Source organism: Carcharhinus amblyrhynchos, chromosome 3, assembly GCF_965287045.1.
Source record: "Carcharhinus amblyrhynchos chromosome 3, sCarAmb.v2.hapA, whole genome shotgun sequence".
Taxonomy (NCBI): Eukaryota; Metazoa; Chordata; class Chondrichthyes; order Carcharhiniformes; family Carcharhinidae; genus Carcharhinus; species Carcharhinus amblyrhynchos.
This window is the reverse complement of record NC_137326.1, coordinates 108,867,422-108,893,491: the sequence shown is the minus strand read 5'-3', so window position 1 is coordinate 108,893,491 and position 26,070 is coordinate 108,867,422. Positions and strand designations below refer to the sequence as shown.

The following is a 26,070-nucleotide window of genomic DNA, read 5'->3' as shown; positions in this document are numbered from 1 at the left end:
TGCATTGTTAAGTTGCCAGTAGCAATGGACAATTTAATGGGAATGTCACTTGTTGGGATTTCAGGTTTTTTTTTGTTCATTCAAGGGATGTGGGCATCACTGGCTCGACCAACGTTACTTTCCTATCACAAATTGCTTTTGAAAAGGCGGTGGTGAGCTTTCTTCTTGAACTGCTGTAGCCCATGTGGTGTAGGTACACCTACAGGGAGGGAATTCCAGGATTTTAGCCCAGGGACAGTGAAGGAATAGAAATATATTTTCACGTCAGGATGGTAAGAGTCTTGGAGGGAAACTTCCAGGTCATAGTGTTCCCATGTATCCGCTGCCCTTGTCTTTCAAGATGGCAGCAGTTGTGGGTTTGGAGGGTGCTAAGTTGAGGAATGTTGGGTTTTTCCTGAAGCGAACCTTGAAGATAGTACACACTACTCCTACAGTGCATTGATGGTGGAGAGAGTGAATGGGTGGTTGGGCTGCTTTGTCCTGGATGGTGCCAAGCTTCTTTGAGTGTTGTTAGGTTAAATTAGAAATGTTAATATCAGAGAAAATTGCTGTCTGGTTCTAGAGCAATAGACATACGGCACCTTTTTAAGAGACGTATTCAAGAGATGGCTGGATATAGCACTTGAGATAAATGGGATCAGAGGTTATGGGGGAAAAAGCAGGATTAGACTATTGAGTTGGACAATCAGCTATGATTGTATTAAATGGTGGAGCAGGCTTGAAGGGGCCAAATGTCCTCCTCCTGCCCCCAACTTCTGTGTTTCTATGTTTTAAACTAGTTATTTATCAAAATACATGTTAGTTTGTTGCTACTTGCTGACCATGTATCACTTGAGGCAATAAAACTCATTATCTTCAAAATCAGCCACCAAATAGCGCAAGGTGATTTTTTTAATGTTTTGGGCAATAATCTATTCCATTTTAAAAAAAAATTTGGAATAGGTTTCCAATTGGAAAAAACAAATCACAGAATCCTTACAGTGCAGAAGAAGGCCATTTAGCCCATCGAGTCTGCAACGACCATGCCCTATTCCCTAACTCCATGTATTTACCCTGCTAATCCCCTGATAATAGGGTCAACTTATCATGGCCAGTCAACCTAACTCGCATATCTTTGGATTGTGGGAGGAAACCGGAGCCCCTGGTGGAAACCCACACTGACACTGGAAGAACATACAAGTTACTCACTGACAGTGACCCGAGGCTGGAATTGAACTTGGGTCCCTGGCATTGGTTTCATAGTTTTTTTTCCCATTGGCACTTCCTTGTAATGTATCATTCAGTGTACTTTTATTTATTATGTCTAATGATCTGACAACAAGGAAAATATTTAGAATCTCAAGCTTTTCTCGTGCAACATCACAAATTAAAAGTAAGTGAATCGTTTGTTCAGTTGTAATGCTGTTGTTTTCCTTTTTTTAATGAAAACAAAAATCAAGGAACATGACAACATTTTGCTAAATCAAAGCTTAATTTAAAGTCATGAGACTTTGGTGGCATTGTAAGATGCACTGGTCACAGCGATGATTTGCAGATGTTTTTGAAGAAAAATATTGGAAACCTTGCATAAGTTTTTTTTAATGAAGCCTACAATTCTTTGTTTTGGTGCATGTCATCACCTTGTGCTAATACGCCTGTAAATTATCATGGGTGTGATATGTAGACTGCATCATTATATTGCAGTACATGACATTCTTAATTACCCAGTTGTGACACTATTGCTTGATTGGAAGCTATGTGCATTTACATAGTAAGCTTTCTTAACACCAGAAATAATTTGGACACTGTTTCTCTGAAATTCCTAAGTTTCCATTTTTTTTAATAGAAGTTCTAAACTATTTGATTCAGTTAGTCTTTGGGACAATGGAAACATTGCATATCTGTTCGTGATATACTAGTTGTTGGAAGTATTACACAATATGAATCCTAATTTGGTGTTGAAACCAGATGTTAAATAGTAAATTACAATCCACAGGTCACCACAATTATAAGAAAAATAACATTTTAATTAGCTATTGGACATTTTCTAAATTTTTTTTGTGAAAAGTGGTTTTACTGTCCTGAACAAATATCTTCAAAGGTACTTTGCAGGGTGAAATGGTATTTGTTATAACTTGCATGGGTAGCTAATTTATTAAAATCAAAATTAGAAGCTCAGGAACAAAATGGGACATTAATATTTTGTTTAGACTGTGACTCCAGAGTTTGGCTTAAAATTCCTATTAAATACCAAATAAAGTCTGACTCTGTTAGACTTTTAATATTTCCCTCTTGGCTGAAGATCAAAGATTATTTATGGTAATGTTTAGCTTATTTTCATGAATGCTAGTTCTCAAACATTTGATGTCTCTTTCGTCCTGAAAAGGCATGATTTTCTTCTGATCAGAGTTTTTTGATGAAAGGTTGTCAATGTGAAATTAGTGTTTCTCTCTTTGCAGATACCACCGTGACCCACTGAGTATTTCCAGTTCATTCTGGACATTTATAAATTGAATAAGTTTGGATTTTTTATGTGCACATAAGTTATGATTTACTGAGGTTTGAGAAATACAACATTAAAATGTAACTTTTTAAAAATTCAACTTGAACCTTTTTAGCAAGGTTGGAATGTTTTTCTCTGTTTAGTGCTGTTTGGCCTTCAGACCACAGCCATTGTGGAGTATGTAGCTTCATAGCTCCAGATTTAAAAATGAGTTTGCGTCATGATCATGACTTTTAGTGTTGAAAGATTAATGGCTCACTGAAGTGTATTAACGGAGAAATGAAAGAAACATTTTCTTCCTGCTATGAATCCTTCTGTGGTTTATTGGAGACAGCTTGACTTGGTTGCTGTGATATGTAAGGGTTCCTACCTATTTTTTCTTCTTGCTGAGGGAAAATTCTTTACCTGTGTGGATAGGATGGGATGTCCAAGGTCAACAACAATTGTACCTCGCTCCTCTGGTCAGTTATTTTGGAGCATAGACTGACAAATAGACATGTTTTGTAAAAACTTAAAATTTTACCTCCAGTGGTGGAAATGGTTTACTAAAAAGATGTAATAAAAGTATATTCGGTATCCAGTCCTCATGAATTTTGGTCTCTCCTCACCCAAAAACGATTAGCAGTGTTAAACATTGAACCAATTTCGTAAAGAATTAAAATTTATGCAAATTAATGAATATTTAGAGTAGTTGTTTGATATTAAAGAATGTGAACATTGTTGAAAAAATGAGACATAGTGTTGAAGCTTTTCATCTTGCACTCAAGAACTAAGAGTACTAATTTCAAAGGGGCGGCACAATGGTTAGCACTGCTGCGTCACAGCACCAGGGATCCGGGTTCAGTTCCCGGCTTGGGTCACTGCCTATGTGGAGTCTGCACTTTCTCTCCATGCCTGCGTGGGTTTCCTCCGGGTGCTCCGGTTTCCCCTCTCAGCCCAAAGATGTGCAGATTAAGTGGATTAGCCCATACTGAATTGCCCCTTAGTGCTGGGGAATTAGCAGGGTAGATACATGGGGTTACGCGATAGGGCCTGTCAGTGCAGGCCCAATAGGCCAAATGGCTTCCTTCTGCACTGTAGGGATTCTATTCTATGAAAAGAAGCAACAATTAAACAACGTGAGAAAAGGATGCAAATTAGTTGGCCAGTCAGCCTTGAGTGGTTGAGATGATGCTTTTCAGTGACACACCAATCGTATCTAACAGCAGGTCCCTTTGATTGTTCAGGATAGGTAGAGTTCTGACCATATTCAGCCAGCCCATGTGTGCAAAATGCAGAACATAATGTCTAACATTAGATATGATTCTGTGATACGGCAGCATATGTTGAAAGACCTTGAGTGTGGAGTATGCTAAGAATTACATCGACAACCAATTTAAGATTACCAGTTGGGCATCCACTCACTCTTGTTCGAAAGAGCCTGCACTTTGTAAGCAGAAAGACCACCTCCAGGCATTGCACCATTTGTAATTTTTTAAAGTATGGGGGACAATAGTTCACTCGTTGATTCTCATGGCAATGCTGCAGACAGCCAGAGCTTACTGGCTAACCAATCATCAACCTTTTGTAAAGTGGTACAAATAATTGCTTTCTTTAAGATTGGTATTCTTGTATCTATCCATGAATACAAACTGTAAAGCTTTGAAAGCATATCTCTCTGTTCAGCAACTTAACTAAATTATAATGGTTTTGTTCAGTTATTAATTTAGCTCCAAAATTTGGAACAACGTTTGGCAGAATCTGCTGGAAAGCTAAGTTAGTTATCTGAACATTTAATAGTTTGGAAAAGAACTCTGAACATCTGAAAGTAATTTTATGTATTTTATAGTGCTGGCTGCAGCCACCGGATATCTGTAATGGAATTGCACAGTTCTCCACAGTCTGTTGGTGTTTGATCCATTTAGACTTGCCAGATGTTCACCATTTTTGCCTTGCATGTTGACACTCTGCTTATGCATTAATCACTATGCTTCCACGCTATTCTGCCCCCAGCAAAATCTGGTATAGCCTGTATCTTCACTCCTTGAGTGCAGGTGATGAGTGTATCTGAAGCTGGTTTAAATATCCATTGCCATATTTACTGGATCAGATTAAGCACTATCATAATCCACTATCTATTGCCAAAACCACTCTCCACTCATCCTGAAAAGAGAGGATAATTTCCAGCTTTTTTTTCTTACAACCAGTCATCTTGAGCTGTTTTGCCGTGCTATTTCATCTATACCTCAAGAAACGTGTCCAAGCAATTCAGGGAACTGCCACTAAGATTATAACCATTTGTGCATAACATAAGAACATAAGAAATAGGAGCAGGAGTAGGCCATCTAGCCCTTCGAGCCCGCACCACCGTTCAATAAGATCATGGCTGATCTGAAGTGGATCAGTTCCACTTTCCCGCTCTCTCTCCATAACCCTTAATTCCCTTGTCGAAGCAACTGCTTCTGCTATTCCTTCTCCTTGCCTACAAAACCAAATTCCTCAGGCTCCTTTCTACCTTTGGGTCAGTGCTGTCTCTGGTCTCTTGTTCCCACTCCCTTCATCATTCTCTCTAGGTCATTTTGTTCGAGACTGGTGTTGCAGCCCTTTTTTTTGAGTCATTTCCCTGAATGGGCTATCAGGAGCTGAGTGGGGGACTCACTCAGACTTGTCAGGGCTTGTTCCGGAAGTCGGAGTTTTTCGGTCTGTGGATTTTAAGACCTTTTTCTTTGGTGTGTAATGTATATAGTTTATTCTGTTAAACCTTTGTTAGTTCACTGACCAAACTTTGCGTTGGATTGCAGATGACCATGGAGGATAAATTGGAAGACCTCCATGGCCATCTGCAATTCAACGCAAAGCTTGTTTATTAGTCACAAGTAGGCTTATATTATCACCACAATGAAGTTACTGTGAAAATCCCCTAGTCGCCACACTCCTGCATCTGTTCGGGTGCACTGAGGGAGAATTTAGCATCATCAATGCACCTACCCAGCACATCTTTCAGAATGTGGGAGGAAACCGGAGCATCCAGAAGAAACCCATGCAGCACATGTAGATTCCACACAGACAGTGACCCAAGCTGGGAATTGGTGCTGATGGATTCCATGGTCGCATCCCAGGGCATCAGGCCCAGTTCCTGCTCTAATCCTCAGGATGCCAATTTCTAGAGGAATCCTCATTTATATATGCAAGAGTCCTCAGGTAAAAAATTAATTTCCCCACATTTTCTGGAGTAGAATCATAGAATCCCTATAGTGCAGAAGGAGGCCTTCAGCCCATCGAGTCTGCACCGACCACAATCCCACCCAAGCCCTATTCGTGCAACCCCACATATTTACCCTGCTGATCACTAGGGTCAATTTAACATGGTCAGTCAACCTGACCAGCACATCTTTGGACTGTGTGTGGAAACCAGAGCATCTGGAAGAAAACACTCACACTCAGTGACCCAAGCTGGGAATATTACCTGGGTCCCTGGCGCTGTGAGACAGCAGTGCTAACAGTTGTGCCACCCATAAGGTTGGGAAATTTTTGGATTTAGGGTGCAACAGCAAAACTTGAGTTAAATATGCCTTTGATTTGTAATCCCAAAACTTTTGACTTCAACATGGAGGACTGGAATCAATATGTTGAGTGCCTTAAATTATGCTTTAGAACCCATGGAATAGTGGGGGAGGAGAAAAAGAGTATTATACTGTTATCATGCAGAGCTCAAATGTACAACTTGACCTGGAGCTTAACTCCTCTGGTGGCCCTGATACTAAATCTTTTGAGCAACTGGTGGCATTAGTAAAGGAGCATCATCATCCCAAACGGCCTGTAATCCTGCAGCAATATCAATTTAATTCAACGAGCAGGAAGCCAGGAGAGTCTGTCACAGAGCTTGTGGCCAGATTGAGACAGCTGGCTGAACTGTGCAGTTTTGGAACCATGCTCCATGATACGCTCAGAGGCAGACTAGTTTTTGAGGTGAACAATTTGACCATACAACGAGGCTGCTGGCTGAAATGCATTTTTCATTGGTCAAAGCCATGGAGATTGCACAGGCCATGTAGAGTGCTGAGAAGGGTGCTTTGGAGCTATAGAACATGCAGCATAGTGAGGTGAATAAGCTTCAAGAAGAAGCCTGTAGTGATTTTGGTGCCAAATGTGAAGGTGCAGAGAACCATGCAAGTGGGAACATTGAACAGGAGCAGAGACAAAGGAACAGAAGACAAGGACAGTCAAACCAGGGTGTGGGGAAACAAAAAGAAAACAACTGATTTAAGTATGTAATTTAAAGTGCAACTCTCAAAGCATCTCTGAAGACAGGCCTGTGATGTTACAATTGAATAATGTAAGTGTGTGTAAATCAGCCCCATTCTAATTGAGTTGGTAAATGGCCTTCCGCTTTATATGGAGGTTGATGCTGGAGCTTTAGCCACTGAGATGGATAAACATAACAATTGAAAGTTTTGAAGGTTGGTACCCAAGAAATTAAGTTGAAAGACATCGCAGTGAGATTAACAGCATATATGGGATAATCCTTAAAAATATTAGGAACAACATCTACGCCTGTGATGTACTGGCATCAGTTGGCTCAACTGGCTATCAGATTGGTTAAGCCGGATAAAATTTAATTGGCCAGGGATCAAGGCTATCAAAGAGTGTCAGAGCTGAAGTCTTTCTTGGGCATGATAAGTTATTGTAATTTCATTCCAATTTGACATCACTATTAATACCTCTATGTCAGCTGCTGGAAAAATATCAACAGTAATATTGAAATGGGCCAGGCTTCAGACTTGTGAAAACATCCCAAATCACCCTGCAAGCTTCAGACATGTTGGTGCATTTTGACCCCATATGTTCACATGTGATTCATCACCGTATGACCTGGTGCAATGCTGTCACACAAGATGGAAGATGGAATGGAGTGGCCCATGGCCTTTTCCTCAGGACCTTGGCAGATGCAGACAGGGGCAACTCCCAGATTGAAAGGAGGGTTTGAAGTGATGTGTGGGATGAAAAAATTTCACCAGGGCTCATGTGGGTGGCAATTCACAGTTATGGACCACAAACATAGCCCACCCTTGCATGACCAAGATGAAAATGCTGGCATTCAGGCCAAGTCTAGACAAGGACATTGAGAGTGTGGTCAAACAATGCGACCCAGAGCAGTTGCAGTAGCAGTTACTCCCCTCAGCCCAGTTGCACCCTTTTGAGTAACCTGTGGTTGGCCATGGACATGGATCAATATTGATTGTTGTGGGACCCTATCTCTAGGTGCCATGTTCCTTATCATTTGATGCCTACTCAAAATGGATGGATGTGCATGTGATGAGACCCACAGCCTCAATGGTGATGATAGAAAAGTTGCGGCAGATGTTTGCCAACCATTGGTTATTGGTGCTCGTGTTAGTGGCCACGCAACAGAGTTTGGAATGAGGGCTGCAGAGGGCGGCTTCAGTCTTCCCAATGTTTGGAGAACATTTTTGCTCATCCAGTGTTAGGTGTCTGATAGTTTTATTAACAGATGTGGTGAGGTAGAGCTGGGTGTCATGAGCATAAATTAACAATGTGTTTTTGGATGATGTTGCCAAAGAGTAGCATATAGATGAGAAGTAGGAGGGATCCAAGGTTAGATCCTGGGAGGGCACCAGAAGTAGCTGTGAGTGTGCAGCTCAGCTAGATGATGAAGAGGATTTTGGAAGTCGATTGGTGTGATTACCCATGTCAAGGTTGCAGGCAGGACAAGGAGGGAAAGTTTACCTTTGTTACAGTCATATTAAATGTAATTTGTGACTTTGACAAGAGCTGTTTCAGTTCTTCCTGTGGGAGGGATGATTGAAGGGATTCAAACATGGAGCTCCTGGAAAATGAGAACAGATTTGAGAGGTGACGACATGTTCAAGGTTTTTGGAAAGTTGACTGAGATGTTAGTTTGCAAGGATGATGGGATCAAAAGCTGCTTTTTGAACAAAGGATAGGTGACAGCAGATTTCAAGAAAGGCTAACTCCTGATCTGAAACTCCTCTGAACTAACCACTTTGCCTTAGCTATTAGAACAGGCCAGACGTTAGATAATCTACAGTGAGTTGCTTGCCTCCTGACTTTCAAAAGCCTCCATATCAACTACAGAACAATGATGATCAGGAATAGTCAGCACGGCTTTGTCAAGGGCAGGTCATGCCTTACGAGCCTAGTTGAGTTCTTTGAAAATGTGACAGAACACACTGACAAAGGAAGAGCAGTGGACGTGGTTTACATGGACTTCAGCAAGGCGTTTGATAAGGTCCCCCATGCAAGACTTCTTGAGAAGGTGAGAGGGCATGGGATCCAAAAGGCTTTGGCCTTGTGAATCCAGAACTGGCTTGCCTGCAGAAGGCAGAGAGTGGTTGTGGATGGGTCTTTTTCTGCATGGAGGTCGGTCCCCAGTGAAGTGCCCCAGGGATCTGTTGTAGGACCCTTGCTGTTTGTTATTTTCATAAATGACCTGGATGAGGAAGTGGAGGGATGAGTTAGTAAGTTTGCCGATGATACGATAGTTGGTGGTGTTGTGGATAGTCTGGAGGGACGTCAGAAGTTGCAGCATGACATAGATAGGATGCAAGACTGGGCGGAGAAGTGGCAGATGGACTTCAACGCAGATAAATGCGTAGTAGTCCATTTTGGCAGGACCAACGGGATGCAGGAGTACAATATCAAGGGTAGGAGTCTTAGCTGGGTTGAAGAGCAGGAGGATCTTGGGGTCCGGGTTCTTTGGACTCTTAAATCGGCCTCGCAGGTGGAGGATGTGGTCAAGAAGGCGTATGGTGTACTGGCCTTCATTAATCGAGGGATTGAGTTTAGGAGTCGGGAGGTAATGCTGCAACTTTATAGGACCCTTGTCAGACCCCACTTGGAGTACTGTGTGCAGCTCTGGTCGCCTCACTACAGGAAGGATGTGGAAGCTATTGAGAGGGTGCAGAGGAGTTTTACAAGGATGTTGCCTGGATTGGGAGGCATGCCTTAGGTTGAGGGAGCTGGGTCTCTTCTCCCTGGAGAGACGAAGGTTGAGAGGCGACCTGATAGAGGTTTATAAGATGTTGAGAGGAATAGATAGGGTGGATTCTCGGAGGCTATTTCCCAGGGCTGAAGTGGTCGCTACGAGAGGACACAGGTTTAAGGTGCTGGGAAGCAAGTACAGAGGAGTTGTTAGAGGGTGGTGAGTGAGTGGAATTGGCTGCCATTGGTGGTGGTGGAGGCAAACTCGCTGGGGTCTTTTAAAAGACTTCTGGATGAGTATATGGGATCTAATGGCATTGGAACTTACAGACAGTTCTATGGCTTGGTAGGTATAGCTGTGATCGGTGCAACTTGTGGGCCAAAGGGCCTGTTTATGCTGTAGTGTTCTATGTTCTATAACAAGAGAGTGATGGAAAGCTCTCCACTTGCCTGTGTAGATGCGCATGAACTTTGTGTCATTCAAAACGAAGCAGTTCTGTGATTGGCACCCCATTCATGCATGCTTTGGAGTGTAAACAGTTTACAAGCCAAAGCTGCTTTGGCAGCATCTCCTAAAGACATGAACTCCATACCTAGAAGGACAAAGGCAGCAAAAACCGTCACCTTGAAGTCGTGCACTGTTCCGACTCGGATGTTTATCATTGTTCCTTCATTGTAGCTGGGTCAAAACCCTGGAACAACTTACCTGATTTTGTGTAAACACCTTTAGATTGGTTCACCTAAACCCTTTGACTGGAAATAATGAGAAGCAGATGCTGGCCTTGGCAGTGAGCCAAGCATCCCGAATTATTGAGATTAAGGCTTTTAACTTAGCAAGTTGTAAAACCTATTTTCAGTTAATACAGTTTTGATTTAAAATAAAAATGGAGCAAGGTGATTGCAGTAATGATATACAGAAATGCTAACAGAGCTATTTGTGTTATACCATGTGTGTTAGTTTTATGGAAAGCCTTTGATAAAATATTGCATGTTTTACAAACCTTAAGTTGAACACACTGCTGACATAGCAGTCATGGATCATCCATGATGACTATTATGTTGATCCTCTTATGATCTCACTACAGGAAGGATGTGGAAGCTATTGAGGGTGCAGAGGAGATTTACAAGGATGTTGCCTGGATTGGGAGGCATGCCTTAGGTTGAGGGAGCTAGGGCTGTTCTCCCTGGAGAGACGAAGGTTGAGAGGTAACCTGATAGAGGTTTATAAAATGTTGAGAGGAATAGATAAGGTGGATTCTCGGAGGCTATTTCCCAGGGCTGAAATGGTTGCTACGAGAGGACATAGGTTTAAGGTGCTGGGGAGCAAGTACAGAGGAGATGTTAGGGGTAAGTTTTTCACTCAGAGGGTGGTGAGTGAGAGGAATCAGCTGCTGTAGGTGATGGTAGAGGCGAACTTGCTGGGGTCTTTTAAAAGACTTCTGGATGAGCATACAGAATCTAATGGGATTGGGGATTACAGGTAGTCCTATGGCTTGGTAGGTATAGATGTGATCGGTGCAACTTGTGGGCCGAAGGGCCTGTTTGTGCTGTAGTGTTCTATGATCTGTTTTTCCACACAAACTTATAGTCCATTGTGCCATCTTGTGTGCGCACAGTGGTCAAAAATATCTTGCACTGCACAAAACTGAATCAAATGCATGTTGCTCCTGGTTGTCCACATATTAAGCTACATATTCCACTTTTGGATCAAATTTTGGAGGGAAATGACTTGAGTTTTCACTGCAGTAAATGTTCCTTCCAGACTTGCATCGTATAAATGAGCAACAATCCCCTTATTAACTCTCGACCCAAAAATCTTTATTGGTTGTTGCTTTTTGGGACATTTTCAATTGATAACCATAGTCAGCACTCATCCCAAAGCAGCAAGGATAGTATTGCCTCAGATGCCCTGTTTCCAGAATCCCCAGGTGTTGTTGTGACCGTGGGAGGTTGAAGCTCTCCTTTATTCCAAACAGACTGTCAGTTGCTTTCCATGTTGTTACCTGACTGAATCTTCATTTCTGAAAGCCTTTTAAATTATAAGTTCTGCTTGTTTGCAGAAGAGACAGAGCACCATAGAATGCAGACATAACATCTGCAGAAACCTGGCTACTGACAAAGAACAGGCCCTTTGGTCCTCCAGGCCTGCACGACCATGCTGCCTGACTTAACTAAAACTCCCTACCCTTTTGGGACCATATCTCTCTCTTCCATCCTATTCATGTATTTGTCCAGACACCCCTTAAAAGTCACTCCCATATCTGCTTCCACTACCTCTCCTGGCAATGTGTTCCAGGCACCGACCATCCTCCGTGTTTAAAATAAAAAATCTGCCTCGTACATCTCCTTTAAATCTTGTCCCTCGCACCTTATTTCTGTGACCCCTAATAATTGACTCTTGCATCCTGCGAAAAAGCTTCTGTCTACTCTGTCCATGCCTTTCATAATCTTGTAGACTTCTATCAGAGCACTCCTCAACCTCCATCGTTCCAGTGGGAACAAAACTGACCTCTAACCCCTAACTGTTGAACTGACCTACTAACCTCGATCCTTTTGACCAAACTACTTTAAAGTTGAAAGGCTCTTCAAAACCTTTTCTCCAAAAGTTTCTAAATTTGCCTGGGAAATCAAACTGGCTACCTGCAAATATTATCTTTTTCGACTTGCAGCACATCTCTTATTCCAAAGAACACACCACGAAATCCTGTCTTCAGCCATCTGGATTCACTTGGATTAACTCCCTGAGTTGAAGGCCCCATCTAACAGGAACTCTGATAATCACATGAACTCTTTAGTTATTCTATTTGGTTTGAATGTTCGTAGAAGAGAAACTCCTTTATTTTGGTGCATTCTTTCTTGTGCGTATGGGTGTATGTGTGCGTACGTAGTAGTAGTGGTAAACTTTTTCTGAAATAGTATGTATGAATGTATAATGCTCATTATTTAAAAATACAAGAAAACCTGTTGCTCGTGACTTTGTAAAACAACTGATTACACCATAAATGAGGTTTGGGAAACACATCTCAAGCTATTCCAAAATTAAACTACCCTGGTTATAGGCAGGTCAGAAGCATTAAGGAATTAAGTTTGTCTCTCCTTCCCTGTTCATGATCAGTTGCTGTATTGTGAAGTAGTTTCACTTTGTACCAATACTAAGAAAACAGTGTCAATCTACATTCAGGTCCCTGCTTCACATTACCAGTTGATTGAGATGCTATCCTCTATATTGCTCAGGCCTGAGTGAATATTTGACAATTTTACAGTATGATGAAAAAATGTTTTTGCTTATTGTGTAAGTGCAGATGGAGAAAAACCAGACTGGAAACTTTTTTTCATTCTTGGGATGTTGGTGTTGTTGGCAAGACTGAAATTTATTGCCCAACTATGATGATCTCAAGGATGGTGTGAGCTCGTGCCTTAAATTCTTACAATCTGTGTTCTGAAAGAAAGGTGCTCCTGGGAAGGGTTTCCAGGATTTTGCTTCTGTGATGATGAAAGGCCAGTGATGTATGTCTGAGTCGGAATTATGTGTGTCTTGAATGGGAATTTGGAAATGATGGTGCCCGGGTACTGCTGTTTTTTTTTGTTTTTCAAGGTGGGAGTTGTATGAGGGGTACTATTGAAGAAGCCTTGGCGAGTTAATGCAATGCATTCGTTAAATAACATGGACTGTAGCCATAGTATGCCACTGCTGGGGTGCAAAGGCCAGTGGATGAGATTTTGATCATCGTATTTTATGCTAGAGTCAGTTGCACAGTGGTATTGTCGCTGAACTAGTAATCCAGAGATCCAGGGTAATGCTTTGAGGACTAAGCTTCAAATTGCACCACATCAGATGGCAGCATGGTGGCACTGTGGTTAGCACTGCTGCCTCAGTGGTAGGGACCCAAGTTCAATTCTTGGCTTGGGTCACTGTCTGTGTGGAGTTTGCATGTTCTCCCTGTGTCTGCGTGATTTTCCTCTGGATGCTGTGGTTTCCTCCCACAGTCCAAAAGATGTGCTAGTTAGGTGCATTGGCCATGCTAAATTCTACCTCAGTTTACTCGAAGAGGAGCTGGAGTGTGGCAACTTAAGAATTTTCATAGTAACTTCATTGCAGTGTTAATGTCAGCCAACTTGTGACTAATAAATAAACTTGAATGTAAAACTCAATAAAACATCTGGAATTGCAAGTCTAATGATGACCATGGAACCATTGTCAATTGTCATAAAACCTATCTGGTTCACTAATGTCCTTTTTTAAGGAAGGAAATCTGTCATCCTTAGCCTGGTCTGGTTTGCACGTGACTACAGACCCACAACAATGTGGTTGATTCTTAAATGGCCTAACAAGCTACTCAGTTGCATTCAACCACAATGAAGAAAACGCAAATCAACGAAACTGGACGGACCATCCAGATTTGACCTAAGCACTGGAAATGACAACGCAAACCTAGCCCCATCGACCCCTCCTAAAGAACACCTGGGGGCTTGTGCTAAAATTAGGAGAACTGTCTTAACAGCAACAGCTAACTTGGTCATGCTTACGGAATCATACCTTATAGATAATGTCCTAGGCGCCGCCATCACTGTTCCTGGGTAAGTCCAGTCTCATCGGTAAAACTGGAGTTGGTGGGCATTGAGGAAAACTTTCTGCTGGTTGGAGTCATACCTGGCATGAAGGGAAGATGTTTGTGGTGGTTGGAGGTTAATTAACTCAGTTCCAGGACATCATTGCAGGAATTTCTCAGAAGTGTTCTAATCTCAACCATCTTCAGCTGCTTCATCAGTGACCTTCAGTTATAAGGTCAGAAGTGGAGATGTTTGCAGAAGATTGCACCATGTTGAACACCATTTGTGAGTCCTCAGACACTGAAGCATTTTATGTCCAAATGCAGCAAGACCTGGACAGTATCCAGGTGGGCTGACAAGTGCAAGTAACATTCACACTACACAAGTGCCAGACAATGACCGTCTCCAACAAGAGAGAACCTAATCATCACCCCTTGCATTCAATGGCATTTGCATCACTGCATCCCCACTATCAACACCTATGGGGTTGAGACTGAACTGGATTTGCCATATCAATACTGTGGCTGCCAGAGCCAGGTCACCAGGCTAGGAAGCAAACTGCAGTGAGTCATCCACTTCCTGTCTGGCCCCAAAAAAGCCTGCCCACCATTTACAAGGCACAAATCAGGAATGTGATAAGTGCAGCTCCAACAACATTCAAGATGACTGACACCACCTAGGGCTTTTCTCTTTTCTCAAGCAGAGCAGCCTGCTTGATTGTTTCACCTTTTGAACATTCAATCCCTCCACAACCGATCAACAGTGATAGCTGCTTGCACCATTACAAGATGCACTGCAGGAACTTACCAAACTTCCTGAGGCAGCACTTTCCAAACCCATGACCACTGCCATCCAGAAGGACAAGGGCAGCAGATATCTGGGAAGACCACTATCTGGAGATTCCCCTCCAAGTTGCTTACCATCCTGACTAGGAAATAAATTGCCATTTGTTCACTGTTACAAATCAAAATCCTGGAACTCCCTCCCTTTTCAGCATTGTGGGTGTACTCCCCATATTCAATTTTCCTAGCTGCTGCACTTGGTTGAACGCTACCTTGACGTCAAGAGTAGTCATTCTTGCCAGATTATCTCTGGAATTCGTTGAATGCAGTGTGGAACCCAAGCTGAATATCATTGGGCAGATTTACAGTGAATGAGTGTTATTTGTTGGCATTGTTAATGACTCATTGCTGATCATTAACAGTAGGCTAATGAGGCAGCAGTTAGCCTGGTTGGAAGTTTTCTCTTAATTCTACTAATTAAAATTCGTCAACTGTTCAAATTTTGCATTACATCAACTTCTTTCAGTACAATACATAACACTCTGAGGTGTTTCACTGCACTCTCAATTAAATATACATTTATATTTCATATCAAACATTCTTTGGTACATGCAGCCTGGGTTTTCTTTGGTGTGCTACAACCCCTTAGTGTACCAAATCATAGCGCTTTAATGGTGTCCTTTCCTCACTGAACCTTTTGAGACCAGATGCCAAGCTTTATTGTGTCACTCATGTAGTCTTATTGTGGCATGTGCCAACTTGCAATGCTTGGTTGTGGACAACTCTTGGTTTTGGAAGACCACCAAGTTTTGGCACAGCAAAGATGGTATTTCATCAACTCCAGCAGTTAATATTTATTTCAGTGTGTGTCCTGTAACAAAACTATGTCCTATGTTACAGAAGTGTTTGGGATGCACCTTGACAAAAACAGCTGCATCCCTTTCCAGACCCACTTTGCAAAGGCATCTTCCTGAAGGAGGTGGGCAATGGTTTCTTCCACACTGCAGCTGTGTCATGATCTATAGGTGGTGGCACTGAGGCTTTAAGTATGCATTTAGGATCTGATGGGGGAGAGTCCTTTTTACCTAACGTTTTCAGAATTTAATAGTGTTTCCTCTGAAGAAAAAATATATCCTGGGAGCATCTCATTTTTATTTCTTAGTCAAATTAACCTAGATGCAAATCAATCCTAAGGTTTTGCATTTTAATGTATTAAACCAGCAAGTGAGAAACAAATACATAAGAAGCTGAAATGCTGCTTTTCTTTTGTGGATAGCTCTGTGGCTCGAACATGCCATTGTAGGTGTATAGGATGTTGCATGAGTTCAGGCTGGCAACAAGATTGAACTAAATCAGTGCATCAATAGTAGCCATGTGTGAAATGAGCTACTGTTTCAATTATCAATTTTATGCTGAGATTTAATAGTTTGATTGTAAATGTTGTGAACATGCCAGTTGTGCTGAGTGCTACTAGTTTACATTTATAACGTTACATTTATCTGTTTCTGTTCTCATTCTCAGTCTGGAAAGTATATTTGAATGCTATCAAAGACTAGGTTGTCTTGTGATATATTGTTACCCTTCATACAAGGCATAGATTATCTGTTTGCTTCACCTAGGTAATGGACAGAAAAATATTTTGTATGCTAGGGATATAAGATTCCAAATAATTATGTGGTCTTTTGGCTGTCTTTTTTTAATGTTTTCTGACTTGCGTCCCTCAAGTGAGCTCACTTTTATATGGGAAAACTTCACTGAAATGTCTAAAATCTAACTGTTTCTGGAGTTCTATTTGGAGTTGCTCCTTGCCGTCTTGCTAGTGAAAAGTATTGTTTCTTGCGGTACACAGCTTACTGGTCGTAGGGAAGGAAACAAGAGCGCACAGAATGTAGTGTTATAGTCGTAGCTAGATTGTAGAGAAATATCAACTTAATGTGAGGTGGGTCCATTCAAAAATCTGATGGTAGCAGAGAAGAAGCTGTTCTTGAGTTGTATCTGTTGCCAAGGCTCTTAATGAATTTGAAACTCCATTCTGATATATTTTTGATTTTGTAGTACTGTGTATTAGAAGTCTTACTACCAAGAGCTTTGGGGCCAACATTGAATTGTGCACCTCAATAGGAAATCTCAAGCAAGTAGTTGGTTAATTTGTGTGTAATAGCTTGGCATTGATGCTTGATGACTTTCTGATGTTGTTTGTCCTGTTTTACACTTAACAAAATGGCCCACTATGCATGTATTCGAGTTTCAACAAGATAGTGTGGATACTGCATTTGTAGCTATTCTGGATCTCCTCATGAGCCTGGGTCTGGCCAAGCTTGTCCTCAACAAGCCCAGGCAGTGGGCAGCCGAGAAGGTTGGCCAACCCAACTGTCTCTCTCCCTCTGCTGTGGCTACTTTGGTGGCCAGATGTCTCTGCAGAGAAAGCATGCAGTGTTCCTGGGTACCATTGGGACCTTATGTGCATGTTGGGCACCACAGAGACTGTGGTACCTTATTGACCCTCTTAATCACATTTTGGTTTAATGTTTTAAGTTTAATGTGTGTTTTTTTTTTGTTTCAGGCAATTCCCCTTTTAAGGGGTAATCCCTTTTACTTTGACCTTCAGTTTATTAAATTTAATTGCTTTTGACTGAAATGTTTGTAGGTATTTTGGATCAAATTGTGCTCTAAATTTTAATGATGTTTACATTTGTGTAGTGTCATATCACATGTAAACAACTCAAAGCTCTTTGCACGGGTAATTACTTTGAAGTGCACTGACTATGAAATGTAGCAACCACTTTGCTCACCAGTGACTCGCAAGATGGCAGCATTATTAGAATTAATATAGTATTGGTTGTAGGCGGAGCATTAGCAGAGGCAAGGAGGAAGTAAAGTAATCTTTGTCCCAATTAGAATCTTTAATACCTTGATGGACAAGAGAACTAATCTTGGCTAAGATTTCATCTAAAAGGTTACACCAACAATGAGGCAATGCTTCCTCTTTAAAATTTTGCTTTATTTAGCACTTTCATGTTCAAACTCAGTTTTGCGTTTAATTTTCAAAATGATTTCATCCTTATGCATAGTGATACAAGCAGGCAAGCAACTTTTTATACTGTCATTTGATTTTGTAAATTTGCTGACAGTGATAGGGGTGGGAGCTGTACAGAACAAATTGCTACCTAGAAAATGTTTCACAGATCAACTTCTGTTCTGAATTATGTTAACAGAATGATTTTCATTGATAGGCATGATAATTATAACCACAATGATGATGTGGCTAATGAAGGAATATGTTGTTGACTTTCAAATGCTTATTTATATTTTGTACCATAATAGTTCTACCATTGTTGAATATTTACTTTGCTTTTCTATGTCACATTTGGTTGTACTACCTTGAAAATAAGGTTTTACTCATTTTCAGGAGGGAAAAAAAATTGATTTTTGTTTGTCTTTTGAATTGTGCAAACCTTTGAATCAGTGGCATGTGACCTCAGGGTTGTGAAATGTATTTTAGATCTAAAAATGCTTGTGTCATGAAATAGAACCAAAGAGCTATAACAATGATAATTGAATAATCTCTACTAAAGTGGTTAAGGTCTCAAAGGTTTTTGTAAAATACAAAAACAGTACGCTGTGAATGCTGGTTAATTTGAAATAAAAATGGAGAATACTCGGACTTAGCTGTACACATGGAGAGAGAACAGTGTTGATGTTTCAACACAATGACCTTTCATCGCAGCTTCAGTATTTGGCATGTGTAACTAACTGACAATGGTAAATATCCAAAATCTACAGCATGAGAGTCTTTAGTCTTTATGAAGGGAAGCTTTATGGTAGCATTAGCCAGCTGTAAAAGGCCTCTGGTGTTCTTATGATTTTTGTTTTGAGCATTTAAGTGCATTTACTACCCAAAGAGTAGATATATATTTAACTTGTTATACATAATGTTCTTTCCAGTGCGTGGCATTTTGCTGGGTGGACCAAAAGCTCCTCAGTACAACTATTTTGTCCAGTACTGACAAATGTATTCTTTGTTTTTGGAAGATATTGTTAACTCATAGCAACTTGCTGATGTCAACATCAGTTAGTACTAGTCACGGCCATCCCATTATCGAAATGTTCTCTGTGGTTTGGTTTTTGCTTTAATTAGTATTCCAGTTACAGTTGAGGGGGAAAAAAAATACCATCTGTCTGATAAAGATTTGCAGAGCCAAAATAGCATCTCAGCATTTCCTAACTGTCCCTATAGCAACATAAATATTCCTAATCTACAGGGATTTTTAACTGCTTGTTGACTTTGGTTATGTTGACTTGAGAATAATACATAATGGAACAAAATTTTGTTGAAATTGGAGATAGGATTTTTGTAAATGTTCCTTGTATCACTGCAATTGGATAGCTACGTGCAGTCTTTATATTTCACTTGACATGTATGTTAACTTATTTCCACCTAATGTAGGAGATCAGTTCATAGGTTTAGTATGACAAATATCAAACTGCTTGCTAAATAGCGAAAGCCGCATATTATTAAGGGAGTTTAATCCCTTGATCCCGCAACTAGTCTGAATCAGTCCAAAGATCTACAGTTCTGCTGCAGATGTTGGCCATCAGCTAATTTGATTCTTTTCGTGGGTGACGTGGTTGCTCAGTGGTTAGCTTCCTCACACCTCCAGGGACCTGAATTTGATTCCCAGCTTGGGTCACTGTCTGTGCTGGAGTTTGCACGTTCTTCCTGTGTCTGCATGGGTTTCCTTTGGGTGCACTGGTTTTCTCCCACAGCCCACAGTTGAGTGGGTTAGGGACATTGGCCATGCTAAATTGCCCCATAGTGTCCCAGGATATTTGGATAAGAGGGATTAGTGGGTAAATATGTGGCATTATGGGGATAGGGCCTGGGTGGGATTGTTGGTGGGCTGAATGGCCTCCTTCTGCACTATAACGTTTCTGTGATGTCAAAGATGGTTGATTGCTCTAGAACGGCAAAGACTACAGGACTAGACAACGTCTTGACAGTAGTACAGAGTATATGTCCTCCAGAACTGGATTTGCTTCTAGCCTGTTCTAACACAGGCATGCATCTGATGGTATGGAAAATTGTTCCATTGTGTTTGTCTGCAAAAGTCAGGACAAAGCCAATTATTTTCCTGTCGGCCTACTGTCATTAACAGTGATGAAAGGAATTGACAACAGTGATATCAAGTTGGACTTAACAAGGCTTTGTTTAGGTTCCAAAAGAACTACTCAGCTCAAACCTCCTTGCAATCTTAGTCCAAAGGTAGACAAAGAAGATGGATGTAAGAGTTGAAGTGACTGCCCTTGACATTAAGGTCACACTTGATCAAAGAGCCTCTGTGAAAAGGAAATCACTGGAGATGAGGGAGAAAATTCGCAAGATACTGGTATTGTATTAGGCGCAAAGTAAGCTGGTTGTTGGTCAGAAGACTTTTAGCAGTATAGCCTTACTATCTTCAGTGACTTCTTCACTGATCTTTTCTTGATAGGTCAGAAGTGGAACTGGGTAATGACTTTTAATTCTGCTTCAGTTGGAATTCCTCTGACAATAAAATTCAGGCAATTAACTTTTGCAACATAAGCATCTGAACACCTCCATGTGATATTTAATGTATTACCATTGTTGAATCTTTCCCCATCAATGCCCTTGGGAGCTGGCATTTACCAGAAATTCGACTAGACCAGCCATATAAATACTGTGGTTATAAATGATCCACCTCTTTTGACTTCCCAAAGGTGCTCCATCTACAAGGCACAGGTTAAGATATGTGGATGAGAGCAGCTGTAACAATGTGTAAGCAAAATAATACCAATTAGGATGCCTTGATAGGAAATCCAGAAACCTCCTTAAACATCCAATTCTTCCATCTCCAGTGCATAGTGATGGATGTGTAAGATCTGATGGATGCCTTCTAACAGCCCACCAAGGTTTCTTCAACAGCTTTTTTTTTTAAAGTTTGCTTATTGGTCACAAATAAGACTTACATTAATACTGCAATGAAGTTACTGTGAAATTCCTCTAGTTGCCACAGTCCGGAGCGTGTTTGGATCAATGCATCTAACCAGCACGTCTTTCAGAATATGGGGGGGAAACCCATGCAACACGGGAAGAACATGTCAACTCCACACAGACAGTGACCCAAGCTGGGAATCGAGCCAGGGTCCCTGGCACTGTGAAGCAGCACTGCTAACCACTGTACTACAATGCTGCCCCGTGTACTCAAATCCGTGAAAACCATCATGTAGTGCATGGGCAAGGGAACACCGTTATTTTCAAATCTCACCGCAATTTATATTGTCCACTCATCAATCATTGTTGGATTAAAATCTTGGAATTCCCTACCTAACAGCACAATTGGATTACCTTCATCACACAGACTGCATTGGTTCAAGAAGTCATCTCAGCGGAACCTAGGAACAATGTACTGGAGTGGCACAATGGCACAGCAATTAGCACTGCTGCCTCACAGTGCAAGGAACCTGGGTTTGATTCCTGGCTTGGGTCGCTGACTGTGCTGAGTCTGCATGTTCTCTCGATGTCCGTCTGCTCTGATTTCCTCCCACAAGTCCAAAAGATACGCTAGTTAGGTGTATTGGCCATATTAAATTCTCCATCAGTGTATCCGAACAGGCACTGGAGTGTGAGGACTAAGTGATTTTTCACAGTAACTTCGTTGTGGTGTTAATGTAAGCCTACTTGTAACACTAATAAGTCAACTTTATTAAACTAGGGATGGATAATAAATACTTCCCTGACAAGTGATGACTGTATCCTTCCTAAGAATAGTAATTTTAAAATTCAAATAACGATAGAATCTGAGGGTGTCTGCATTATAATTCAGTTTGCAATAAACTTCTACAATGACGTCAGCCAGCATAGCAAACCAAAACCAAAATATTGTGCAATGCCTGTAATCTGGTGAGGGTGGAAGCAGGAACTTCAGGGAGTTCTTGATTTGATCTGATTTATTATTGTCACATATTAGCATACAGTGAAAAGTATAGTTTCTTGTGCACTATGCAGACAAAGCATACCATTCATTAGAGAAGGAAGTGAGAGAGTGCAGAATGTAGTGTTACAGTCATAGCCAGGGTGTAGAGGAAGATCAACTTAATGCAAGGTAAGTCCATTCAAAAGTTTGACAGCAGCAGGGAAGATGTTGTTTTTGAGTCGGTTGGTACTTGACCTCAGACTTTTGCATCTTTTTCCTGATGAAAAAAGATGGAAGAGAGAACGTCTGGGGTGTGTGGGTCCTAAATTGTGCTGCTTTGCCAAGGCAGCAGGAAGTGTAGACCAAGTCAGTGGATGGAAGGCTGGTTTGCATGATGGATTGGGCTACATTCACAACCTTTTGTAGTTCCTTGCAGTCTTGGGCAGAGCAGCAGTCATACCAAGCAGTGATACAACCAGAAAGAATGCTTTTTATGGTGCATCTACAGAAGTTGGAGGGAGTCATAAGTGACATGCCAAATTACATTAGTCTTCTGAGAAAGTTGAGGTTTTGGTGGGCTTTCTTAACTATAGTGTCGGCATGGAGGGAACCAGGACAGGTGGTTGGTTATCTGGACACCCAAAAACTTCAAGCTGTCAACCCTTTGTACTTTGTCCCCATTGATGTAGACAGGGGCATGTTCTCCTTTTTATGCTTCCTGAAATCGATGATGATCTTCATTTTGTTGACATTGAGGGAGATATTATTGTTGCCTCCACCAGATTCTCTATCTCGTTCCTGTACTCTGTCTCATTATTGTTTTGAAATCTGACCCACTACGGTGATGTCATAGGCAAACTTGAAAATTGAATTGGAGGGGAATTTGGCCACACAGTCACAGGTGTATAAGGAATGTAGTAGGGGGCTGAGAACACAGCCTTGTGGGGCTGTGTTGAAGATGATTGTGCAGCAGTTAGAGTAAATGTCAATGATATTTCAGGACTGGAAAAAGTTGGAGATGCAACAGATGCAAAGTGCCTTGGAAGGGTTGGGTGTGGGGGTGTGGCGAAGAGACAATCTGAAATATCATCACAAAAGAGCAGAATTTCAAGGTGGGTATTCTTGAAAGAGAAATTACAGTGAATTACAATCAAAATAACAGTACATGCAGTGATTCTGTTCCCACTGCCCTTTCCTGTCTCTACTTGCTTAAAACTTTTCACATCTCTTAACCTTTGTCAGAACTGACAGACGTTATCAACCTGCAACATTAACCCTGTGTGCCACTCTCCATAGATGCTGCCTGATGCTGATGTCTTTATTTTTCTTTCCGATTTCCATGCTGCCCAGAGTACTTTATTGTTTTGATGTTTAATTCACTGCTGCTCCTGTTTTGGGAATATCTACCTTTTTAACATTTCACTTTTCTTCCAGAAGATATTCTGTTTTCTCTTCTGCCTTCCTCCATTGCCCTTTAACTTCTGCACTTCTGTTAAAACTATTCCATTTCTAACTTTTGCCACTTTCTGACCATGTCTTAAATCATGAATACTACCAAATCTATTTCTCTCTCTCTCTCTCTCTCTCTCTCCCTCTCTCTCTCTCAATATTTCCCAGTGTTTTCTGTTTATAGTTAGGTTTATAATGCGATCTAAAAATCTGAAATATTATTCAGGTATTTCTTTATGCAAATGCATATTGACAGCAAGAAGCCATTATGTAGAGTCTTTACTGAAGTATTTGCAATTTTTACAGGGTTTCTGCTTGCTAACATATTTCCATTGTTTTCTCCTGAGGGTTCATGAACTCTTCAATTACTGTGACCATGCTGGTGTGATGTATGTATATAAGAGAAGTGAAATAGCATTTTTAAGGAATAAGACTGCAATCATACTTGCCTGTACGTAAAACACGTACATTATATTTTCTCACAGCTGTCTCTGGTTGGTTTTGACTTTGCATTTGTTGCTGTATCTTTAGTCCGTTAAGAAGTCTCACAATGCCAGGTTAAAGTCGAACAAGTTTATTTGGAATCATGAGCTTTCGGAGCACTGCTCCTTCATCAGGTGAGTGACTCACCTGATGAAGGAACAGCGTTCCAAATAAACTTGTTGGACTTTAACTTGGTGTTGTGAGACTTCTTACTTTGCCCACCACAGTCCAACGCTAGCATCTCTACATCATCTTTAGTTCATGACATTCTTCACATGAAAGTGTTACAATTTTATGTTAACAGAAAGGTTTCCATTTTCTATTTCATGTTGTAATCAAAATATTCCAAATTATGTTCTGCGTAATCCATTTGTTCATTTATTATGATTATTGTATTGAGTTCAAGGATGGCTGGAGGGGAAAATCTATGCATGTTAAGATTCCATACAACACATTACGATGACATGACGTTGATTTAATTAGATGCTTTGTGTGTTAGAGGGATGCATTTGGTTTTTAGACATTCTAGTAATTCCTTATAATTAACAAGGTTCTTTGAAATGTTATATCAAGTGCACATGGATTTATTGTGTGCAGAGCACTTGCAACAGTAAAACATAAAGGCCTGGCATTTCCAGTATATGATTGTTCTCTTTTCTTCAGCTGACATATCAGGTGATACTGACATAACCAGCGCAAAAGATTGTGGAATTATAAGTGTTAATTTCTTTTAATGCGAGTTCTGCAATCTTTTGCACCGGTTTTTAAAATATCACACCTGAAGCAAGCCTCGCTCTCAAAATATTTTCCAGCCCATTGGTTGAATTAACCACGACTAAAATTTATGCTGTCTGCAATATTGCGCTCCTGTGCAGGTCCTGGAAGAATGTAAAAAATTTTGAAGTGTTTTGAATGATTTTAAACTAAGGAAGCACACTGATATAATTAAGAAATAGTTTTCTATTTACTAATGCCATCAGTAATTTAAAATGTTATGCAGATGGTGGATTGGTGCTAATTTAAAATGCTTTTTTGTTTGAAATGATATAGCCATTTTCAGTCCATAGTCAGCCGAGCTGCTCCTGCCATTGTTTACAGATAGGGACATTTGCACCTTGCTCTCAGTAAATTCCAACCTGCACCCCGCCAATGTCCATGGTAACCAAGTCGCACAGACCTATGGTCTAGCTAAACTCAGTCGATCGCATAGCTATCTTCTTTACTCGTTTACCTTGAAAGGTTTTTAACATCACCTCGTATACTTTACAAAATATATTTTAAAAAAATTTTGGAGCACTGCCTGATTGTGCTGGTTTGTGGTGGATTTAGCTTCTGACATGCAAATGAGGTTGAGTGGAAGTTTGGCAGAGGCTTATCTTAGAATGGATGTAATTTTGGATACAATTTACTTTGGAGGTTCTGGTTGTGTCCAAAGTAAAATTTCAACTCGATCATATCTACAACAGTGGTAATTTAGGAATTGAGTGTGTTATAATATTCAGGTTGATTCCAATTCCCAGTCTATTAAAATAGTATTCCAGCTGTGTGATAACTCCATATCAAAAACTGTCAACAAACTAATCCCAGAAATTGATTTCCATTAATCTAGCAATATCATTATACCTATTTAGCAATCTTATTGCATATTTCCTTTTACATCTCACTGCTGTTCAATCATGTGAATCTGTGCACCTTAACCTTGTTTCTGATTCTGCAATCCTCAGCACTGACCGAAGTGTTTGAGAATGGACAAAAAATATATAATTAGATAATGTTATATCAACTATCAGAACACATGGTCATAGTTATAGAAGCTTGTCACTTATCAGCTCATAGTTAGTGTAATGTGGTTCATGACAGGTGAGAAAGTTTCACGTTAGAGAACGTGGGAATATGGTAATAGCTGTGATAGCAAGAATCAAAATTGATCAGAAGGAAATATCCATACAAAAATACAACAGTTTAATTATGTTATTTTCTTAATAGAGCTGCAGTAGAAGAAGTTGAAGGAGATTTTGCTGAATTGGAGTCAAAACTTGAAAAGGTGCGTACCATCATGTTTAAGAACATTATTTTATGGTTTTATTTGTTGGTCATCTACCACTCTTCGATTTGTGATGCAAATGTTACAATGTCGAGGTTCATGATTTGAGGAAATACCAATGTCTCAGGAAAAAAAAGTTGCAGTTACATGTAAATGTCCTTGCAAAAGAAGGATATGCTATGGTTATTGTCAAAAAGTTCCAGGAAATAATGTGCCACCCTCCTTTTGCTGTCATAGCAGAAATATTTGTTAACAGAGACATAACATGATAAAATGCCAACAGACACAATAAATTGTCCTTGAAGGTGGCGTTAAAAATTACAAATGCCAAATGTAAATAGGCCAGAAAGTTATCGTTTTTTTTAATTTAAATAAATTGGCCCTATTAGATGCCCCACATTGACT

The 26,070-nt window shown here is 40.6% G+C and overlaps 1 protein-coding gene across 5 annotated transcripts in view; it reads left to right on the top strand.

Annotated features, from left to right (window-relative positions):
• LOC145341003 (arf-GAP with coiled-coil, ANK repeat and PH domain-containing protein 2-like) overlaps positions 1-26,070 on the top strand; it is a 142,331-nt gene that overhangs the window by 2,479 nt on the left and 113,782 nt on the right. For all 5 annotated transcript variants that reach the window (XM_080185674.1, XM_080185672.1, XM_080185675.1 and 2 more), the window contains exon 2: positions 25,608-25,665. In XM_080185674.1, the coding sequence (XP_080041800.1) occupies positions 25,608-25,665 (58 nt within the window). The remainder of the gene's footprint in view (positions 1-25,607; positions 25,666-26,070) is intronic.